General features: G+C 27.5%; 1 protein-coding gene across 5 annotated transcripts in view; it reads right to left on the bottom strand.

The window, feature by feature from the left end:
- LOC129957213 (high affinity cAMP-specific and IBMX-insensitive 3',5'-cyclic phosphodiesterase 8B-like) overlaps nt 1-24,982 on the bottom strand; it is a 517,725-nt gene that overhangs the window by 116,327 nt on the left and 376,416 nt on the right. The window contains exon 1 of one of the 5 annotated variants that reach the window (XM_056069474.1): nt 15,565-16,185. The exons of the other annotated variants lie outside the window; for them this stretch is intronic. Coding sequence (XP_055925449.1) covers nt 15,565-15,639 — 75 coding nt within the window. The 5' untranslated portion in view covers nt 15,640-16,185. Of the gene's footprint in view, nt 1-15,564; nt 16,186-24,982 lie in introns of those variants that run through there. 5 annotated transcript variants of the gene reach the window in all.

Below are 24,982 nucleotides of genomic sequence, written 5' to 3' on the forward strand. Positions count from 1 at the left end.
CAATAATTTATATATTATCAAAACATCTAAAATTAGTGCATTTTCATGAATGTATTATTATATTAATTCTAATATTAAGTAAAATCTGATATTTTTTTCATTATCCAAATATAGCAAATAGAACAGACAAAATATTTTTATAACGTAATTGTTAAAGCAGGGAAAAATAGTTATAGAAAAAACACTGGCTGTTTGCAAATTCCTTATTCTACAAAGATGCCGCTTGCGTCAAAAGGTGCAAAAATGTCAAATATCTTTTCCTGCTCAAATATTTCTCTAGAAAATTCGTTGATATTTTCATTTGATCGTAGATACTCAAATTCTTTACTATAATTTTGATGATTAGATAATTCGGGTTTTAAAATACCGTTCCAAGGCTTTCAGATTTGTTAAGAAGGCAGTGAGAGACATTAGATAACTTTAGCAAACATAATGAGTCTTAGCATTCACTCAATTTTTATTACTGTTAATAATTTTAGCTTTTTTTGTTCAGTATGAAAAACAGTAATACATTCGTGAGCATATTTGGTTTAATAAATACACTTGTATAACCTGGATCTTTTATTTACTTTCTAAATTAATTTTATAAGATTCCGGATATACAATAATTTATCCATATAAGTGAAATATTGCTTATTAGGTAAAAATTGATTTGCGATTTGAAAAGAATTGGTATGATTCATCAATGTGATGAAAAATAAAATTATGTAGAAACTTTGGAAAAGAATTGGTATGATTCATCAATGTGATGAAAAATAAAATTATGTAGAAACTTTGGAAAAGAATTGGTATGATTCATCAATGTGATGAAAAATAAAATTATGTAGAAACTTTGGAAAAGAATTGGTATGATTGATCAATGTGATGAAAAATAAAATTATGTAGAAACTTTGGAAAAGAATTGGTATGATTGATCAATGTGATGAAAAATAAAATTATGTAGAAACTTTGGAAAAGAATTGGTATGATTCATCAATGTGATGAAAAATAAAATTATGTAGAAACTTTGGAAAAGAATTGGTATGATTCATCAATGTGATGAAAAATAAAATTATGTAGAAACTTTGGAAAAGAAATTCATTTTCATAAAAGTTGCTAAAATCTATACTTATATAAAATTCAATGTGTGTGTTTAACGCCATAACTGGCGTTAAAAATTCACGCATGCGCATTGTGTTGTGATTGTTTACATCTATTTTGTATGCTTTTGTAATTAAATTGTATTTATGTTAGTTTAAGTTCATCGTTTTTTAAGTTATTTTTTTAACCTGTTTTCGACCGATTATTTTAAACGATTCTGTTTATTTTCTTAGTGTTTGATGCATTTAAAATTAAACATTGTTAATTAATAGATCTGCTCATGATGAATCTGAAAAAATTTATTATTATATTAATTGCAGATTAATCATTTCCACTTTAATTTAAAGCATAAATTCTACGGGAGCTAACAGAAAATGAGAGAGATACAGATTACGTTATGACTGAAGGCCTTTATAATATTATGAGTGAATTGAAATGTGAAGTTTCAAAATATTTTAAGGAAGAAGCTATTAAAATAGGAATTATATAAAATATTTAATTATTAAAATTTTAACGAGCATTAAGATTGGCGAACCGGCTGGTCGCCAAAGGCGGCTAGTATTTAATAAAAATAAAAGATCATTCATTCATTTCTGTTTCTAAGTATTATATATATATATATATATATATATATATATATATATATATATATATATATATATATATATATATATATATAAGAGATCTAATATAATTTTATACATAGGATGAACATTATGAATAAGGTTCAATAAGGTCGATAGTTTCTCTCATTGAACTTAAGGCAATGTTCTAGGCCATATTATTTATTTTATCACAAATAATACCTTAAAAATATTTAAAGTTGACATGTAGCTAAACTAGCAATGCAAATAAAATAGTAAAAAGTTTGATAGAATTTTTTCTCGTATTATGTTTGTATTGAAAATGTAGAAAGATAATTTATTGTAATCATAATAAGAATAATAATAAATATTCCTCCCCAAGCTTTAGATATACTTGATTCTGATTTTTAAAAAATATGTTGATCTATCACAAAAACAGTCACTAAAAGCGATCAGTTTGAAAAATGAGATTAGATATTTTGGCTTAGCACCAAAATTACCGAGCTGTCTTTATATTTCAAATTCATCACATTTTGGCCCAAATTCGTCAATGGGAAGTCACTCTGTATGCAACTAAACGTAATATCTCCAAAACGCAACCATCAATATACACTGGAAATTTAATACATCACTTTATCATAAAAATAAAAGATATGTTACAAAATTTGTATGGAAATTTGTCTATTCTTCTGTATGTTAATGTGACGATCCAAAAGTGCAACAAATTAGATGAATCGCTTTTATTACAAGATTTTTACATTGTAATTGCAAAGACTGTTTATATGTAAATATAAGTGTTACATAATACAAATAGACAAACAGGTTGTTAAAAGATGTTTTTGATATGTGATCTTAATACAAATTGTAAATCTGTATCTAATATTTTGGATCTTAAGCCAATTAATTATTCAATGGGTAAAGATTCAAAATCTTCATTATATCAGTATTCAGAAGCTAAACATGAAAAAACACCTTTTTATATAAAAGTACATGAGCCAAACGGAGAAAAATGCTGTTGGCCTCATTATGAACATATTTTTATTAAATTTCTCCATTCATTTAACGGATTCAATTTCACTTTATGCTTAATGAATCAGGCACATACTTTGTAGTTTAATATTTTAGCGTTTTAGTCTACTTCTTTTTACAAATAAATTTTTATTGATAGTCGTAAGTGAGGTTTCCAAGGGAATAATTAAGAAATTATTTAATTTATCCATTTAATTTTGGCACAGAAATTGTTTTTATGATCCTAAATGTGTTACCATGACAACATGATAGACTATGTCGCACGTTCACATGACATTTTCAATTAGCTTTTTTCTAAATTAAAAATTCATTTTCTTCAGATTAAATTCCTTTCCTGGTCCAGCAAGTTTCTGATTAAATTAAGCATTCTGGCGAACCTGGGCTAATTTGCTAAGATCAAAGCACAGCAGGGAAATTTTTGAGTTATAGTGTTCTTGTACAGTTAAAAACGTCGAATGCTTGTTTCTATAATAATGAAAAATTTGAAATTTTCTAAACTTGGGATAGTTTTAGTCATTTAGCACTTTATCGTCCGAGTCATCAATTCTCTAACGTCACAATTTATTGTGAAAAAATTATAAAATCATAAACTAAAACTAATTGAAAAAAATTAAAGTAAAATATATTTATAATTAAAAATATCCTTTCCTTCTTTCTTGAAGGTTCTCCAAATATATATTGCAATATCCATATTAATTAAATAAACTCAAAAAGAGAAATATTTCTATAATTAATATGTGGTGCTTTAGGTAATGTCAGAGTATGACAGAGAAAATACAAGCATTATTATAGTTTTGCATTATGACAGTATTATTATTATAAGACTGTCAATTATTAGACAGTCTTATTATTAAAACCAGCCGGTTCGCCAACCTTAATGCTCGTTAAAATTTTAGTAATTAAATATTTCATGCAATTCCTACTTTAATAGCTTCTTCATCAAAATATTTTAAAACTTCAAATTTTGATAGTCATATAATTTACTCATAATATTATAAAGGCCTTCAGCTATAACGTAATACGTATCTCTCTAATTTTCTGTTAGCTCCAGTAGAATTTATACTTTAAATAAAAGTGGAAATAATTATTCTGCAATTAATATAATAATATTTTTTACTGAAACAAAGCATTTTTTTATAATATGATTACTGAAAATAGAGTCAATGAGCATTAAACCTTATGAGCACTAAAGAATATCTTTCGTAATTTATGTAATATCTCAAGAATTTGTCAACAAAATTTTCTCAGATTCACCATGAGCAGATAGATTAATTAACAATGTTTAATTTTAAATGCATCAAACACCAAGAAAATAAACAGAATCATTTAAAATAATTGGTCGAAAACAGGTTAAAAAAGTACTTAAAAAACGATGTACTTAAAATTATAAGCATATACAAAAAATATATAACTAACATAAATACAATTTAATTACAAAAGCATACAACTAACCTAAAAATAATTTAAATCAAGTCCGCATCCGTTGAAAATAGCCTCAAACACTAAGAAAATAAAACGAATCGTTTAAAATAATCGGTTGAAAACAGGTTAAAAAATCTACTTAAAAAATGATGTACTTAAAACTATAAGCATATACAAAAAATACAATACTATAAATACAATTTAATTGCAAAAGCACACAACTAACCTAAAAATAATCCGTTGATAATAGATGCATCCGTTGATAACAGATGTCAACAATCAGAACACACTGCGCATGCGTGAATTTTCAACGCCAGTTCTGGTAACGCAAATGCGTGAATTTTTCTACGCCAGTTGGGGTAACGCTATGCAGATTAGAAATTTTTAATTTCCGTTATTCTGTTTTATTTTAATTCAAAAGTACTTCAAATTGAATCTCAAAGATAGATTCATTAACAATGTTTAATTTTAAGTGCATCAAACATTAAGAAAATAAACAGAATCGTTTGAAATAATCGGTCGAAAAATGTTAAGCTTAACCTGATTAACGTGGGAAAAAAAAACTGAAGCCTTACTCATTTGGAGGTGGGAAATAAAGATTTTTTGGCGGGAAAATTAGTTTTTAATTAATAATTAAAATTCTAATTAAAAATCCAAAAATGGACCCCATGCACATTCCTGACCTCCAAGCTATACATGTACCAAATTTGGTAGCTGTAGGACAAACGGTCTGGCCTGTAAAGCGCCAACACACACACACACACACACACTGAGCTTTATTAAAAGTATAGAATAGTCTTGCATCATTACAGTCTTATTATTGTTATTATGTTAAATTTCTAGATACATACCTTGATAATAAAGAATTATTAAATGTTTAATGAAACTTTTATTTTTATTCTGAAATGTTGGCGAATTTATTTGAATGTCGAATATAATTTTAATTATTATTTTTATTTCCTTAATATTACTTTCTAAAGCGAGGGGTTATTTTTTAATAATTAATGACCTAATCTCTCTCGACACAAAACTCATCAGAACTTCTTTAGTTTAAAAAAAATGTACTCGGCACTTTCTTTAGAGATACTTTATGAAAGGCATTGAGAGTAAGAGCATTTCTTTTGCAAGAACTAAATCTATTATCGTCCATTTAGAATTTATGATGAAATAAATTTTTCACGAAGATTTCAGTAGAAACTTTCGAATTCTATGCAAAATGTTTTTTTTTTTTGTAAGTTATTGATTTTAATAAAAGTATACAAAATATTTTAAAACGTGAAGTTAAGGCAAATGAAATGAAAACGAATTATATTTCTGAACGAATTATATAATTATTCGACTTAAAAAAAAAGAGACATTCATTCATGAAAAGGATTTAACTACTAATGAACAGAAATAAACGAATTATTTACAAAAAAGCATTTCCTATATTCATTCGTTTTGATTTGAAGAAACACAATTCACTATTAAAAAAAATGTTTCATTATAATATGGAAACATTATCATGCAAGATCGAATCAAAGTAAATGAACATTAATTATCTTAACGTAACGAAACAGATTCTCCGCCATTCTTTTAAAAATAACAACAGAAAATATATAAGAATAAAACTGGAGCTTCAAGATTAAATATGAAGCGCTGCTTTCGAAACTGTAAAGATTACATTTATATCACCATTTAGATAAGATATCTATTTCTACAAATTCGTTAGACTTACTTCCCCTATATATTAGATAAAAATAGCTTTTCTCAGGTAAAAAATTCCGAAAATAAGAGGGAGTGAAATTGTAATCAACAGATGTAATCAAATATTTACAACTAACAAATTGCAGAATTCGCACAATAAGGGAAAAAATAAATGATTTTTAAATTCGGAGACTTTAATCGGAAAATAAATGGAACTCTGGGAATATTGAATGGGAGATGTTATTAAAAGAAAATCAATTAGATTTTCAAAAAAGGAGAGGAGTAAATAAGAATTTTACTTCCTAAAAGCAGCATAAAAATTATAATAATTTCACTTTTTTCTTTAAAAAATTAGCATTTTTTGTAAAGGATAATATTACTTAAAATGAGACAATAGATCAACGTGAAACACCGAACCAATAGTAAAACATTTAGAGAATATAATGCTATAAATCTTATATAGTAATAAAGTTAATCTGGGCTAATAATAAAGATGAAAGTATGTGCGTCTTTGCTGGTGCTCAACAGGCTAAACCGTTTGACTTAAGACCTACCAGACCTACCTTAGCACATGTACAGTTTGATGGATGAGAATGTGCGATTTACCCCGGGGACGTAAAAATAAACACGTATACCCATGAGTTAATCATCTATTTTCTCCAGTATACACAAGGCTAATGAAAGGATATCCACTACATGATTTTCATTCTAAATACCTCATAGAAAAAAAGAAGTGCAGGATTTTGCTCATCAGCCGTCTTGACAGTCTTATGCAATCATGCAGAAATTTCTTCAATCACAATCGCCAATAACATCAAGAATGAAGTCACAGAAATTCAGTATGAAATTATGTCTTTACATAAACCACATGGAAGCTCTAAAAACCTGATCTTTTTTTTTATCAATAAATCGAGGTCTAAAATTTTTTCAATCGCAAAAGTTAAAATGACAGTTTGATAAGTAAGTCTCAAAGAACTTTATCTTTTTGTATATTTTTCTTTGCTATCAAATAAGCGTTGATTGAAGACAAGTTATTTCATTTAAAGAAGAAAACAAACCAAGATAATGAATAAGTGCTCTCTTCTACTTTATCATTTTAATGCTACGGGAGATGAAATTTCATGCATGCAGTGTAGAGGTAAGAAAGAAAGCTATCATTTTCACTTAAAAGAGAAAAAGCAATAACAATTATCTTTTCCGTCAGATACGACAATTTCCTGCAAGATTAGTCAAAGAAGAAAAAAAGTAAGATATTTCAGTGCAGAGTGTCAAGGACCTGATACTATTTTTCGACTGCTTACAAACAATTCGGTATCAAGCGTGTGAAAAACATTTGTGTGACTCAAACTAAGTGAATTCAGTTATGTAACAGGAAAATTATACCAAAATACGCATTTTGCGATATAGTTGCTTTCACGATATGCAGTAGTACTTCACTAATTAGAAGTTGGAGCAATAAAAATCAGTTATATATGATCTATAAAATAAATATTATCAAAAAAATATTAATATTTTCTAAAAATGATATGTTTATTTTTATTATTTCAAAATGTTATCTAAGAAAAACTTTGTGAGCCGGTAATTAAGAACGCTGTTAAAAAGAACAAATCATATGCAGATGATCTTCTTTCTTTATTTTACTTTTTAATGAGAGAAAACACTGTGCCGATAATTTAAGAACATTATAAAAAAAAGAACAAATCCTATTCGGATTATCTTCTTGCTTTATTTTACTTTTTACGTTTTGGTGAGAGAAAGATTATACCGATAATTAAAAGCATTATCAAAAAAGAGCAAATCATATTCAGATTATCTTTCTTCTCTACTTTTAACTTTATAGTAATAGAAACCATTGGGCCGATAATTAAGAGCACTATAAAAGAGAGCAAAATCATATTCAGATTATCTTCTTTCTTTATTTTGCTTTTTACTTTCTAGTGAGAGAAACAACGGTTACGATAATTAAGAGCAATATAAAAAAGAGCAAATAATATTCAGATTATCTTTTATATTTTACTTTTTACTTTCTAGTGCACATAATGTGAAAGTATAGACCATAAATTCGAAGTAGATATTTTGACTCATTTCCACGTTTCAGATACTCTAAAAAAATTAGATTTATATCTGCCTGTCACTTTGTTCATCTTTAAGTAACGATACTTCAAAAATATTTTGTGCCAGTCGGACGAAATTTGGAATGTGACCTTAACATAAGATTTGTAGATTTCTCTAAAAATTTTGAATGTAATCCATTCAGTGGAAATCTGTTTATTCGGCTATTTGAATGAAAGTGAAATATCGACAAAATATAAGGAATTAAATAAATTATATTTCGTACACAGGTTCGGCATTAGATCCTTATCAAATTTGGAATCAAATCCGCCGAGGATATCGTCTATTGGTATGTTCTTTTGCATGTATATAAACATGATAACTCAAAAATATGTCTTGGATAAAAGAAATTTGATGCACAGTTTTTGCATCAAAATTTTATATCCTTATAAAATTTTGAATAAGTATATCATAGAGTTGATCGTTTATTTGTCTATACTTTTGCTTGCATGTAAACGCAATAATTCAAAAATGTTTAAAGGCAGGCAAAAGTGTGATCTGGTCGCTACATGTGATCTAGTCTGTGATACATGTGATCTAGTCGCTAAAATTTTTGTTCTTTGGCATGTTTTTGGCTTCAATCAGTAGGAACAAAAGGCACATTTTAAAATATATATTCGGCTTTAAGCCGTCTTGTTAATTTCCAGCCTTGTAATTGAAGATAGCGAAAAGCTAGAAAATTTCTGTGAGATCATTCCTACTGGAGATTTCAGCAAGTTAAATGAAAATTAAATAGAATTTCCGGTATATAATATTATTAAGAGTAATATGGCGTTTCCATATTTATTAAGTAACTGTATTTGTATTGAATGTTTATAAACACATTTAAAATGTTAATATATTCACACAATATATTAATTTAAATCAACAGAAATTTATTTTTTAATTCCTTAATCAAGAAAGAGTTACTTTAACAAAATAAATAATTTAAATATTTTAAACTTAAGTGCCCGTTTTTCAGCTTCTTTGCAGTGTCATAAATACATATAAATATAGCCAATATATTTAATTAATCATGGAATAAATCGACGTGATAACCGTCACATGGTAGATATGACTGTACATGCCATCTAATTGCATATTGTTTAATGATAATCTGTGACATAGCCTCCATTTTCTTCCCAGGAAGTTGGACAATGGATTCCGGAACTAAATAAGCTTGGAAGACTTCCAGTGATCACGTGAACATGAAATGACTCCTATATTGTAATTATCTTCAGAAGATTCTTTACTGCAAAAAACATTTCAAATATTTCCTTTTCCATGAATAGAATTGACAATGTCTTTCAATATTTTTTAACAAACAAAAATAAAAGTAAACAGTGTATTCTTTCAGTTTAAAATTTAACCAGATCCTTCCAGAAATAGCCACAGTCGGCTCTGAAATATCTACACATGATCTCATTGCAAGGAACAGTCAAAACAACCAATAAATATTCTCAATCTCCATACGTCACTTCCGCTTGTTCTTACGAGAATCATTACTACTAATAAAATGAATGAGATTTTTTCTCCTACTCATACATCACCAGAGACTGGCAGACGCAACTGAATACGAGGTGAATGAATTAATGTCAAACAGTTATCAAGATGAGAGTTCATGGTAAATAATTCCTTTTGCATTCTACATAATTTTAGAATCATATAACAAAAACATACGCCATTTACCAATGAAATGTTTTGATATGGAATTGTCTAGAAAGCAACGTGTACATCAATCCAAACTTAATGTTGTGTAGCTTCAAAAAAATGGCGTACTGTATTAGAAAGAACTTTAAATTATTCGAAAAAATTATATAGTCTGACAGGTATTTTCACTATCAAATTCATGATCTTGGGTGCAAAAAATACTTTTTAAAACAAATAAAAGTCACCATACCGAAACAAATGATGGTAAGCTATTTCTATTTCAATTTCCTTACGATTTAGACAAAAAAAATATTAATTTTATATTATTCCAAAATTGTCATAAATAAAGAATATTCTTTGTTTTATGATTGCATACGAACCAGTTAAATTCGCGAAATCGTACGTAGAATGTAAATAGAATTACTATAAGATATGTCTTTAAAAAGTCCTTGTGTTGGTGTCTTTTATAAATAAAATCTTTGTTTAATCTAAATTTTACATACAACTCAGCAACCTCTTGCAACAAAAAGGGCCAACTTTGTTACTTTCTGTAGGAACAGGCCTAAGAGAGAGGTTTCATTGTTCCATGTTATTTTCATGTTATCTGCTTTCAGTAATTTCAATTATTTCTTAATTGCATGATTCTTAGGAATATTCGAAAAAAAATTCCTTCACAGAGGAAGGAGCTGTAACTTTTATTTATCAATCAATAGTAGCTTACGGCTGAAAATAATTATTTTATATGGCATTCATAATTTCTATATTGCGTTGTATTACTGATTTATATTTTTATTTATCATGAAATAGGTAATCATTGGATGAATAAAATAATGACAAATAAGCAAAAAAATAGTATTTTAAATTTAAAAAAATTGAAATTCGATACGATTTATATACGACAGTCAAAATAAAACTGAAACGATCATTAAATATACTAAGGACAGAATCCCCCAGTTGCAACAAGTGGACTGATTCCATGAATTAATTTTATCGCTTTGCAAGCATAGTTAAGCAATGACAATGCTCTATGTTTATTATGTAAGTATAATTTAAGATAGTACATACTTTTGTTGCGATAATATGAAGTTCATTAAAGATGGTTGAAATAATTAAATTAATACTATTAATGAGCAGGACCGGCCTTCTGGGGGGGGGGGGGTCAACAGATGCTAAGCACCGGTGCCCCGCGATTGAGGGGGCCCCAACATGATCAAGAGCTAAAATAATGTTCTGAACGGTAATAGAGGGATGGAAAAAAAGAGAGGAAGAAATGTAAAAGGAAAAATCGCGGGGCTGATGGGTTTTGAAATATACGAAATTTACAGATATATTACAGCTTAGTGCAAGTGTTCAACATATTGTAAACATAAAGTACGGTCATTTATCTCACCTACTAGATTAAACTGCATATATTATTTTGATAATTCATACTATAAAATGTTTAATATTGTTATATCTAATCATGTTCATGCCAAGTAAGTGTCCCAGTGGGTGTCAAGGCTCGGGTTTCAAAAAGAAAATTAGCAGAAATAAAGAAAAGCTAAATTTCAAAATGAGTAGATCTCATTTTAAAATTCTCATTTTCTCATCTAACATTCTCATGAGTAGATCTGTTTTCTTGTCTATGAAGTAATTCCGGCAATGAAATTGCAGCTGATTGATTCAAAAACGCAAGACTCGGAATTTTGTTTTCGCTGTACATTATTTTCCAAAGGAAATGAAAAAACTACATAATTTATAGGTGGCTATAATAACTGGAGAAAGTTGTCAACTGTAATTCAAGATCATGAACGTTCAGTTTCTCAATTTATTTATTGCTTGGAAAAAATTACTGAAACGACTAAATTTTATATTCGACTATTAATAAAACAAATCAAGCTTATATAAGTAAGGAAACGGAACGATTTAAATTACTATTTCAAAGAATTGAAGATGTGATTCTATTTTTAGCATGAAATAATCTTCCACTTCGAGGAAACCATGAATAATAGGAAAGCTTAATAATGGGCATTTTATTAAAAATCAGCCACGTATTACAGTATTCAAATGGATTCTACTTCTCGTATTTCCCATAACAACAAACTTCTGTCTTTATTAGGTATGTAAATTTTGAAGAGAAAATATTAAATATAAATGAGTCATTTATAGGGTTTATTGAAGTAAATGATGCGGTTGAAGGACTAGTAAAAGATCTATAGGAAATGTTAAGTAAGCTTGAATTTGATCTTATAGATTGTAGCGGACAGGCATACGACAGCTGTAGCTACATGAAAGGGAAATATAAAGGTGTACAATACAGAATAATTGCTCTAAACCCTCATGTAATTTATGTGTCTCACCTATCACACCCTCTTAATTTATTAATTTCTGATTCCCCTTCCAACAGTATATATATATATATATTGTAATTTATTTATTTATTTTATTTTTAATTGATATTGCAACGTTTATATTACTTATTTTCTGCATCTATAAAAAAATGAGAAATTATACAAAGCTAAACATTACTTTCAAACCATTATGCAACAAACGGTGGGAAGCCAAAATAAATTTGATTAAAGCAGTCTATATACAGTTTGAACAAACTTGCAATGCTCTAGAAGAATTTATGGATGCAAATAACCATAATACAGCGGTATCCGAAACTAAGAGTCTATTGGATTCAATACAAGAATTTATTTTATGTTTAATAGTATAGTTTATTATATTGTCGAAAACACTATCAATAAAATTAAAACTGAAATCCAAAATTTTAGAACAAAATTTAACTCATTTTTAGACGAAGCAAAAGCAATAGAAAGTAATTTGAATCGTTCAGAACATTTTCCTGAAAAAAGAATTCGAAAAAGAAAAAAATTATATTTTGAAACAGCAGAAAATGAAATTATAGAAAACCCAATTGAGGAATTTAGATGTCATTTTTTAACTGTAACTGATACTGGTATTGTACAGATAGAAGATAGATTTAAAATTATTTCAAATCAATCACTGATATAAAAAGATCACAAAAACATGAATTAGTAAATTGTTTCAAAAACTTTGTAACGTTTTATAATAACGATATAGATGAAAACCAAATCCAAATAACTGTTTTGCTACGGGATTTGATTTAGAATGAAAGGGATGTAAATTACGTTCAACCCATATTGCAATACATACTAATTAATAATTATAATGATTTATTTCTAAATGTATTAACTGTGTTAAAACGTTTCTTTACATTGCCCTTTACTATAATAAATGCTGAGGTCTCTTCCAGCAAATTGAAATTAATGAAGAATTGTCTTCGATCAAGAACGTGCGCATAACGCTTAAATGCACTTGCTATACTAAACATCCAAAAAGAAATTTCAAAAAATTGCAGTTTTCCTAAAGTAATTAATAGTAAAAAAAATCATGCATTAAATAAGACATAGTAATATGTGTTAGTGTTCATAATTTTTATTTTTACTTTGCTAAATATTTACGGCCCCAAATGATTTCTTGCACCCGGGCCCCTTCATAGAGAAGGTCGGCTCCGTTAATGAGATACTAAGTAAACAGCTGGTTGACGAATACAAATTAGAGAGCAAAGATAAATGTTAAATTTTCAATATAAACTAATCAATACTTCTTATTTTCAAAAGCCATGCAATTTCATCATAAAATATATAATTTTTTTTCTCAATTCAATTACATTTTTAAATACCTTTTACCTTGAAAAATATTTAAAGATAAATCTTATCAAAGCATTAAAATCTGAAAAAAGGCGATTTAATTGGAATGAAACGTTGCCTTCATAATTTATCTTTGAAAAATATCCTACTTGATTTGAATACATGAAATACGATTCTATTTATAGATTATTCTGTAAATCGACTTTTACGAAATACGAATACATAGAAGCCAAAGAACACTGTTTGGCTTCAAGTTTCAATTTTTATTCAAGGAAACAATATTATTTGCTTGAAAAAATATTTTTTCAAAAAAGATTTATTTATTAACATATTTTTATTTTTCTACTTCAATAATAATAAATTTAGAAAAAGTAACATTTAGAAAAAACGCATCATATATATTTCTACGCAATTATAATTTCGAAACATAAAAAATAAGAAATAAATATATATAATATATGACAAAAATTAAAGTAATGAGCATAACATTATCCTGAATATTTCGGACATAAGTCTAGATATAATATCGAAATGTGCATAATTTCGTTATAGATAAGATGTCAAATCAAACAATATTAATGATCAAATCAATTATTTTATGAACAATAAAATATTACTCATATAAAAAAAACTATTATATTTCAATAGTTTGATAGCATTACATTTTTTCATAAAATATGAATTTCTTTATTTGATGTTAATCAGCATTAATTCTTTTTGTAATTTAAAAATGTTATCGTAAATGATTTATTTATGAAAACTTCAACAAATTATTGGAACAATTTGATTAAAAGAATTATTAATTCTTTCATTCTTTAAGATTTTAGAGACAGATGATATTCCTGAGAATGATTTATGGCCCTTCTATTTATATTAAAATTCTGCTAAGCTATTAAAATAATTTTAGTAAATAATTCCATTAAAATAATTATAACTAATGATCCATTCTTCCTTCTATTAAAATAAAGATGACAAATTTGTATACACACATTCACTTAAAAAAAACAAACATTTATTTGCAAATATGGAAAAAAATGCATAGAGATTATAATTAAACTTTCGTTACTTTTGTTCTATAAAAAATTCAATGCCGGACATTAGAAATATGTTATATTCAAAACTGAACTTTTTTTATTTCCAGCAAAGGAAAATTCATTTTATTGCCATAATTAATGACCTAAATTCAATGCAATCAAGGTCACAAACAAGTGATACGAGAACTGAAGCTATCATTAAGTTCATCAGAAATAATAGTAATACGCATGACGTGACTGTAAAACATTACATTAGTTGCATTACGAGTCTTTCTCGTGAAAGAAACATAAAACTGAAAGTTATTTGAAATCATTTCTAGATTAAAAATAAAAAATATTGATTAGATATTCATAAGCGATTCACGGAAGTAAAAACTTGATTTAATTCTATATAAGATTCCGAAAATCTTATATATGATTGATTTTGAAAGAAAAATATTATAAATTCTTTTTAAATCATCGATTTTGAGAAGTTGTATTTTTGAAGAATTTTCTCACAACATTTATTGATCGATAGACATTTCAGGAAGAAAGAGCTCTAATTGAATACAAATTCCTCAAAATTATTATGAACTGAATTTTTAAAAAAAATCTACATTCTCTACTTAAAAAAAAAGAACTACATTTTATAATAGTACGTTGTAGAAATTTAATTGTGGAATCCTATAAAAAATCTTTACAATCTCCTTGAAGCATTACATTCCTATTAACAAAAGATATTGTCCGTTATCTACACGATGTTATTCAATATTCTGAATGCCGGCCAATATCGTGAAGATGTCATAACAATGTTGTTCGACATTTTGTGCTAATAGGGATACTATTTTGTTTCCAACCATTTTACATTATACAGTGTAACTATTCTATAAATATTTTCTAAAATAATTTAAACGCAAAGACAAATTATTATCATCTAATAATCGGTATTAATAAAATTTAAGAGAAGACTTTTTCAATTTCTCTTGACCAGTTAAATTTTTCTTAACTAATTACAAAAAAAGTACTGAAATTCAAAAGTATGTCTTTAGTTCCAGATATCTTTAATACAGAAAATTTTATGGAAGAAATCGAGTAAAATTTATAACATATCCTAAAGCATGAAAATCGAGTTACTGAAAGAAATTTTTCGTTTCGAGTATTGTAATTATTTGCAGCATAAATCGTTCAACACATAATATTACTGAAAAAAAATAAGAAAAGGAAAATAAAAGAATCTCATAAATGCAAACGAAAAACAAGCGACTACCTAGTACGACTACAGACAATAAATAATTATTCTCGGCATTTAAACTACATAACAAATATGACATTTTTAATCATCATGTGACTTACCGAATCCAAACCATCTTGTTTTAGATTCCAAAACTTTTCCCATCCCGGCGCAGTGAAATTTTCCTCAATTTGCATTTGATTCCTTTAATTACAAACAGAGTTGTTTTTAAAATAACTGCACTCTTAGCAGATGAACGAGCCGGTGATAACAGCCCAGATGTAGTTTCTCATTTCGTCTCGGATTTTGAAGTACCAAGTCAAGGATTTTTATCGTTTGTCTTCCCACAGAACCTATCCCATCGACACCAAACGATAACAGATCAAAAGTTGTTCGAAATCATTATCGTTTTCAATTAACCAACAAAAAACCACTGTTCATCTGTTAAGTCAACATTGAGTAAACATACAGCAGATAGCGGACAGACTTCTTGCCGAATATTTAAATCCACATCAACTTCATAGTACCGAATGTTTATGAAGTAGTTCAAAGTTAATGCTCTTCACCAACAACTACCACTTGTTCTTCATCCAGTGACGCAACAAGAACTGTATTTTATCCTACGTAATGAAAACAAAACAAAAATAAAAGCTTTGGTATAGGGGAAGGAAATTCATTGGACGAAATGAACACCATTGGCAGCAACTTTTACAACTATTCTAGTTGTGTTTTTTTTATTTATTTTTTATGCGTGTCGTTCGTTCGAAGAACAATGCCTACGCATCACCCAGTGAACAGACTTCAGTAGGCGTTGTTTTACCGACTAAATGTATACAGCGACACGCAGCGGCAAAAGTAATTATTCCCGCTTTTATGCTTGATTTATCTACAAATGAATCAGTCACTGCGCGTCTACGAATATGGGCTAGTGAAGTTCGGTAACGGATGAAAGATCTGAGAGATGGTGTCAGATAAGATTTATTGGATGACATGTTTACGTGGTGTTTTCTGACGATAAAAAAAATGAAATAAATCTCGCTCTCGTATAAGGCAGGTATAAAGATATCAGCTTGATACAAAAATTGTTTGTAAGAGGATATAAAGTTACCCGAGATTTCTTGAAAAATCATTCGCAAGGTTTTTTTTTAGTGAGGTGAGAAAAATACAATGCATAAAATGATGATTTTTAATGCCTTTTTTTATTATTTTACGTAAATCAAAGTACGGATTTAATATTTATTGTGTTGCTTATTTTATCATTTCCCGCAAGTATAAAGCAAATATATTATTTTTCGAATTCTTTACGGATTTGGTCTATTTTGACTTTTGATATCTGTTAATTAGTTATTCTTAAGTATCTGATAGTCTATTTATCAAAATGATAAATAATGATTGATAAAGTGACTGGTGAATTGTTATTCATAATTGTATATATTTTAAGCTCGAATTATTTATTTATTATATTTTTAACTCGAATTAATTTAAAAATAGAAATTGATTGACATAAAATTAGAACTAAAAGTTTTCAATCCCGGATATAATGGAGAACTCGCGTATTAACCAACTAGTAAAAATCAAGTAAATAAAATCAGAAGCTCATAATTTGAAATGTCATATGAAATAATTAAAAGAAGTTTTCAAATTTATTCGATATATTATTGGCAACAATTCTAATTATTATTTCCAATATAGATGATAAAAGTGTTTATAATTTTAACATGTCCCAATTTAAGTTATTCTGATTATTTTAGATCGATTGAATTTTAAATTATTATTAATAATGAATCCCACATTGCGTATGCGGGAATACTATAACCTATAAATCACATTGCACATTAATTTACTTTTTTTTAATGTCCAATTTTCAAAATTAATTTTTAATATTTTATAAAATAATGAACAGTTAATAGTTTAATTCGTAATTATAAAGAGATTTCTGAACAAAACATATTCATCAAATGAAAAGTTAAATTAATTACATATAGGGAAATTGTTACATATTCATTTACAAAATGTTCTATAGAACGTTATTTTTAGAATAAATTTTTATTTATAATTACTTATCTTTTATTATTTAAAATTCAATTTCAGATTACTATTTCGCAATGTGAAGAATTTAAAAAAATGTTTCTTTATGTGAATTTTTTTTCTTCGAAAATAAGACATACAATTTTTCCGCACGTTCTTTGTCAAGAATGAAAGTACAAAAGAAAATTATTTATGATTATTGGCGGACTCCATAAATAATCTTTTTAAAATTATTTATGAAGCGCAACCTACATTTTAATGTTTAGATACCTAGAAACGAAAATGCACAAAGGGGCCAGTTCATGCTACATCACCAAAGCACTTCTGAAATTATGCAATATATAAGAATGTCTTCTTTTAATACATTTGTACTCAGATACAAATACTATATTCCATAAAAGTAAATAAGTACATTTATTTCCAAGAGATTTATTCTGGAGTTTTTACAATTAAAAATGTTTCCAAATTACAGCTTCACCAGTGTTTTGTATTTATCGCTATAAGCATGGAGATTGATATTTATACCTACACCATATTCTACTGTTAATATTAATCTAGATGCTTTCATCAGGATTTAATCAAATGCATGATACCATCATGATTAAATTTTATTTGTTATGATTTCTTTAACACAAATCGATGGCATCTCACATGATGATACATCTAAGCAAATAAAAAATAATGTTAATTTAATTATGAATTCATAGTTTGTGTTCATTTTGACGCTCTGTGCTCTTATCAAAATAGTGGCATCTTCTTAAAAATTATTTAAATGAGTGCTTAAAAAATATAAAAGTAGATCTAGGGAGTTTATGGCACAGGACTCCATTTTAGATCTAAAAGGTTGCAAAATCAATGCTGAATTCTGTCAAAAATTTATAATTTTTATATATGCCTAGAAAGTTGGAGAAATAATTAACTCTGATTCTACCATCTATCAGGCCACAACTGGAATGACACAGAAGTTTAGTGAGAGGTGTTTCGCTGTTTCGACGATGATTTAAAATGGCAAGAAGACATAAATATCTCTAAATTAAATTAAAATAATGAATTTAGATTTTAATACTTAATTAATTAATATAATACTAAAAGAATGAAGTTTAATTAAAATTGCCAAATGTTAGTTTTTAATTAAACGTAATATAATTATTACAGTTTTTACCGAAAGAAACAGAATAACAGTAAAATTGCAATGCAGTCTATCGTTTAAATATATAAATTCAAAAACAAAAAATAATTATTCCCTTTGAAGTCTAATTTGTCAATGATATTTAAGGTAAAATAATTTTAAGAAAAATAATTTTTAAAGATATATTTATATAAAAGCGGTTATTTTTAATTTTTTTTATTTCTTAATATTTGATTCATAATTCATTTTTTAGTAAATATTACTAGACTTGGTAATCAGTGCTTTCAAGTTCATCATCAGGTGGAGCTCCTTTCTAGAAATGAAATTGAAATTAATAAATTAACTAATAATTAAGTTCGGAAAATATTAAAGCAGTCTGTTGTCATTCAGAACACATAAATGTAAAGAATTTTAAAATCATAGCATATTAAAAAGTGAGAGAAAGATCAATTACAAAATTCCATCTTCGTAGAATAAGCTAAATAAGAGCTTACAGTTGTTACGTAAGCATGTTGCTCCGCCTCTCACTTGTAACGCCCTCTAGCGGTATATGTAAAAAACCATCAGTCTTTGTAACATCATCGACGTAGCCGCACGCCGAAAGGCAACGCTCAAAGAAACTCCCGAAAGAGGAGAAACAATAAAATCTTTAAATACAAAAAAGGTCCGTCATTATTGTTGAACCTCTCCAACAGTGACAGATATCCTACTAGGGATCAACTAGGGGTGAGAGAGTGTCGTAAGGATATCGATTAAGAAATTTATTTCCGTAATTACCAATTAAATAAGTTTGTAAAATATGCAAATTCTGTTAATGATAAATTATTAAATTAATATAAATGCATAGTCAAATATAATTAGTCAAGTTTCCTATGTATTTCAATATGCTCTTCAATATGCTCAAAGTTATATTTATAAACTTTGTTTATAAATTATTGTGTCTTTATAAACATTCTGCTTCAATAATATTTTGTACAAACGTTCATACCAACCTGGAAGCATAATAAAAACAAATATATTTTTGAAAAGTTAATAAATAAAAAAAAAGTTTATTTTAAAGCAAATCATTAACAAGTTAAAAATGTGTGGAATGTGAAACTAAACTGACCATCTTATTGAAAGAGGTGTCTCATCATGTGACTGCTAAGAGACGCAAAATACCCAAATCTACCGCCAAAAGTGTGTAAAAATAATGCTGTTTATTTGTGAGCTTTAAAGTAAATTAAAAAGAAAATAAATATATTGCCTGTTTGTTGAGCTAAACGAATGAAAATAGGTAAACAGACACTCGAAGTAATAATGAACTTCTTTTACGCAAAGTATATTTCGGAAACGGTATTGGGCAATTGTCTTTATTTAATCTGCTATTGGGTCTTCAATTTCACAATTGACGTTATTCATACTTGCGAACAAAATATAATAATCGACTGATGTCACTAACTGTTTTTCTATTCATTATGCATTTATTCAAATAAATTTAAGCAGGTATGATCTATGCATCATTGTTTTGTAAAAAACGCAATATGAAATCACAGAAAATGAATAGAGTATCGATTGAATACGAGTTTTAGCTGCAACTTAAGCATGTAGAATATAATGCGGTTCAATTATTATAAAAAAAATACACGAATGCATGTAAATTTAGAAGAATACGTTTAAATTTATAAAGCATCCATGTGTGCGAACATGATGTTTTGGTTTGGGTTTTTGAAGCCTCAAGATGCACGGGCAAAAAAATTGCGATTTATCACTTTTGAGGCATCAATTTTTCGATTTTAGTGTAGTTAGAAAATGATAAAGAAGGTTATTACATTTGGCGACTTATCGCCAAAAAAAAAGTTACAACTTGTCCCGAATGTCCACCATGTGCCCGATTCTTCTATCTGGCAAATAAAGGGCAAGGTTGTAAGAAGTTTTCACCCGAAGAAGCACAGAAAAGAAAATGAGGATGAGAAAAAAAAAAAAAAAAAAAAAAAAGGAAATTTTCTTGCCTCGAGAAAAAAATTTTAGAACTCGATTGATTTTGAGAAAATCAAAAACTATCTTTTTTCTAAACGTTGGTGATTGTGAAATATAAGTATTTTGGGACCATGATGTTTTTTCTGTCGGATTGATATCACGTGACTTAAAAAAATAATGTTCTCACATGATAATAACTTAAAATTTGCACTAGCAGATTTTTTTATTATATTTTTATTTATTTAGTAGCTGAAAGATCTTTTTCATATGAAATTATTGTTGTCATTTCATTAATATGATTTAAAGTAAATATTTAATCAGAACTTACATGTCATATTTTATTAATATTTGACTGGAACTAATGAAAATATTTTATTTAATATTTAATTCATTTAGCATTTTTTTCATATTAAAATTCAAAAATTTATCTCTTATTAAAACTATGTTCTGCTGAAATTACATTAAGAATTTTTTTGACAATAATGTTAGGAAGACAAAGAATGACCTAAATTATGTTCATATTACTCAAATATTATCTCTTTACAGATACTACTTGTTCTCCACTATGTTAGACATTAAAATTCCACACAGTGAAGCCACCATTTCATTATTTATTAGATGATATTCTATATTTTAATTTACATGTTGTAATTTTCAAGGCCTCAAACGCAAGATATCGCTGAACACCAGGGAATATGTTTAGTTACTCTTTGTTATACAAGTCTATCTTAGACAAAACACTTTTCATAATCACGCTTAAAATCTTATTCTTTTAATCTATTTAAAAAATTGAAGCCTTTTTTATATTTCCGTTTAAGGCGAGGTGAAAGAAGTAAGAAATCCACTTCCTCATTTTGCTTCAAGTGTTTTTTATTGTTTTATATTTGGCGTTTATATGCATTTATTAGTTATTTGGAGCGATTTTCTTGATTAGTATGATCCACAGATTTTTCCAAATCATACTGTAAATCGCATAGACTTAAAGATAATAAATTAACAATTTTTACCTTTGCGAGAATGCTAGTTACCAGAAACACGTAAGACATAAAAAGAGCATTTAAAGAAACGAGTGCAAGAGACTCGTAAAAGAGGTGTAAAAAAAGATTGTTTGTACTAAGAAATTGGAATTTGTTTCCTTGCACTTAAAGCATGAGCTGAAACTTCTTAAAAAAACACCGCAATTTCTGCGTATTGTTGAAAAATATTTTACTCTATTTCAGGAAATTAGGATGTGATGTTGCAAAAGTTACAAATAGCAGCATAAGGGATGTTGGAACTTAGATTAGAAAATTTGTGTTCAATTTTTAATAATAAAAAAACACTAATTTTGAGTTATATAATTTGTTATGAGCGAGAATTTTAAGCAACGCATGTTCATTACACATTATGCCAGAAAATATACTTAGTAATGTTTAATTAATTAGTACAGTTTTGTATTTTTTAAGAAAAAAATATATTCAACTTTTACGGGAATTATTATATGCATTTTTGTCGCTGTCCTAGAGTTTTTCATATTTTCAACAATGATGCAATCATATGTGCTTGTTGCCAAGTGACCAAAATTTTTACTAGCATTTTTTTTTTTTGCCCTATTTAAATTTATAATGCCATGTTCATGAAAAAAATTGAATCGATGTATTTTTATTCTATTCAAACTCAAATAAGAATAACTTTGACTAACATAAGTTTTGAATAAATAAAGTTATGAAACTTCTTTGCCTATCAATCTGTGTCCTTGTAGAACTTTAGTTAAACTTTAGATCAGACTAGAGTTAAATCATAAAATATCCCTTTAAAATAAGGATTGCGGCACAAGAAAGTGAAACCCTCCACGAGTTACAAGAAATTTTCTCAAAATAGTAAATTCATTGGGACCTTAAAGATGCAAATAAACTTCACTTAAGTATTCACTTGACTGTTGGCCTAATTAGCACTAGAGAAAATTCTACAAGCTTCTTATCCGATAAAGAATAGATCATAAATTGATTCACACATAAACATTTGTTATAGAAAAATATATATGTAAATGTATTTGTATGTGCATATTATACATATAGTATGCTAATGCCAGATGTCTGTACTCCATATTTTTACAGAGTTCCGGCAATTTGATACTTGTGGAAAATCGTGAGTTGCAAACAATTTGGAAAGATCTGTGACACAAAGAAGTGATATTTGTTTGGGCCTCCAAAATAAAAATGTTAATTAATTGTTTGAAGTTAACGTCCAATTTTATCTTTTATACACACATTTTAGAATTTTGCCTATGTAATAAATTTAAATGTCTTTAAAAACTTTATCCTGATATAAAATTAAAAATACTTAGGATGGAAGGGACAATTATTGTAAGGAAAAGGGTAAAAAAATTTGCGTATTTCGAATTTATGTATGCTCAGGATAATCTATTCAACTTAGAAATGTAAATTATGTCATTTGTTCCCTATTTGTATGTACAGGGTGATTATAAAAAACTATTCTCGGTTCTAGTGTAGATTTGGGTGCCCTTTCGATTGGCGACAAATTTCAGCGATGAAATACTACTTTTGGTTTCCATAATGTTTTATTTTCATTGACGTTGCTGTTGGGTTACCGACCTAAAATTTTTACCCTTGACGTCAAAAAAATATCCAAAAGATCAAGGGGCGCCCAATTATAAACTTTTACCTTATTTCCATATATGAGATCGCAGCTATCATACCGTTCACAGGAACGAAAAACAATTTTGGTACAAAGTATTTTGAGGTATGCATCAAGAATCATATGAAACACAACAATTAAGCTCAAACAGTTACGGTTACAGTGACAAAATTTCAAAATATTCTAATGTCAACATCAACTTATTTTTATTGGAATGTGTTCTATATAACAACAAAAATAAATAGCGTTCAAACGGTACTTGTTGTACGAAGATCATCAGCTTTAGAAGACTGAGAAAATAGAAAATAACCAATAACAGCAGAGAAACAGCAGAAAAAACCCCCATTTTATTGCGTTTTACAAATTTTCTTCTTGACCTACTTTAACCAGGATGATCCTTTGCATGCGCCAGATGGTGCTTAGAACCAAAGCACGTACTATGCCGAAAGGAATCTAGTATTGAACTTCACGTCTCTGTCAGGCACACCACAGTTGTTTTCTCTCTTCTTTTTAGTCTGTCTAGCGCTGGTGATTTTCGTGCTACAGATACCGTTTCAATGCTATTTATTGTTCTTTGTTATGGAGAATACATTTCAATAAAAAATTGATATTGCTATTTGAAAATTTAGAAATTTTGTCATCGTAGCTCTAACTGTTTGAGCGTAACTGTTGTTTTTCATATGATTCCAGAGCTCATACCTCAAAATACCTTGAAACAAAATTTTATTCTTTTTCCTGTGAACGGTTTGATAGTTACTGTCTCATATATCGGGATAATTTTTTTTTATGATAACCATATACTTTGACTTGCATGTTAATCGATGTTTTAAAGCGTAATCATTACCAGAAAAATTTGATCATAAAAATAATTTATTGACCATTAAGATTCCTTATCACAATCTGCGAAATTGTGTTCTGTTACAGAGTTAAGATTCCTTTCTTTATCTTTAAATTATGTAAGAAATATTTCGCAGTCATCATTACGATGTTTCGATTCGGTAAAAATTATTTTTTAAGGAAATTCTTGCAAAGACACGAGCTGTCTTTATTGAACTAGGAAATAATATCAAGGTGAACTTCTAGCTTGTAATGACAATGATTTTCAGAGGAAAATATGCAGGACTGAAAAAACAATATTTTATTGCGTTATTGAATACGCACAAAAACTCCTAAAATTATTTGATCGTAAAAATGTTAATTGTTTTTGTAATATACGGAAAATAAATATTTAGAGGTATATTTTTAGCTCTAATATAAAATTTTTTTTCTTTCAGAGTCTATAAAAAATTCAAATAAAATTCTTCAAAATTTAATTTTAAAAAATCTTTTTTTATCTTATCATGCACCCAAATATATCACAGAATTATTTGAATAATTACCGGTAATAAATGAAAAAAAATCTGTTATTAAAATTAAATGAAATGTTTTTAGACCTTATAATATTAATTAGATATTTAATAAACATCTAAACGGAGTTATTAGTACAATGAATTTCAAAATTAAAATTCATCTAAATTATTTTTATTGTCGATTTAACATTTTTTAACATGATTATAATATTCTTTGAACATAATGAACAATAAACATGTCGATTTAACATTTTTAAATTTACAAAAACGGATTCCGAAAATTAATATTCTAAAACTTAGTAAGATTATTTTTTCGCTGAATTAAAATAAAATGCATGCTGAGTTTTAGAAATAAATATTTTATACTTAAGTTTTTAAAGACGAAAAAAAAAAAAAAACGTAGAGAAGAATACATTTTATACAGTTAAAATGTTATTC

Source organism: Argiope bruennichi, chromosome 2 (genome assembly GCF_947563725.1).
Source record: "Argiope bruennichi chromosome 2, qqArgBrue1.1, whole genome shotgun sequence".
Classification (NCBI taxonomy): domain Eukaryota; kingdom Metazoa; phylum Arthropoda; class Arachnida; order Araneae; family Araneidae; genus Argiope; species Argiope bruennichi.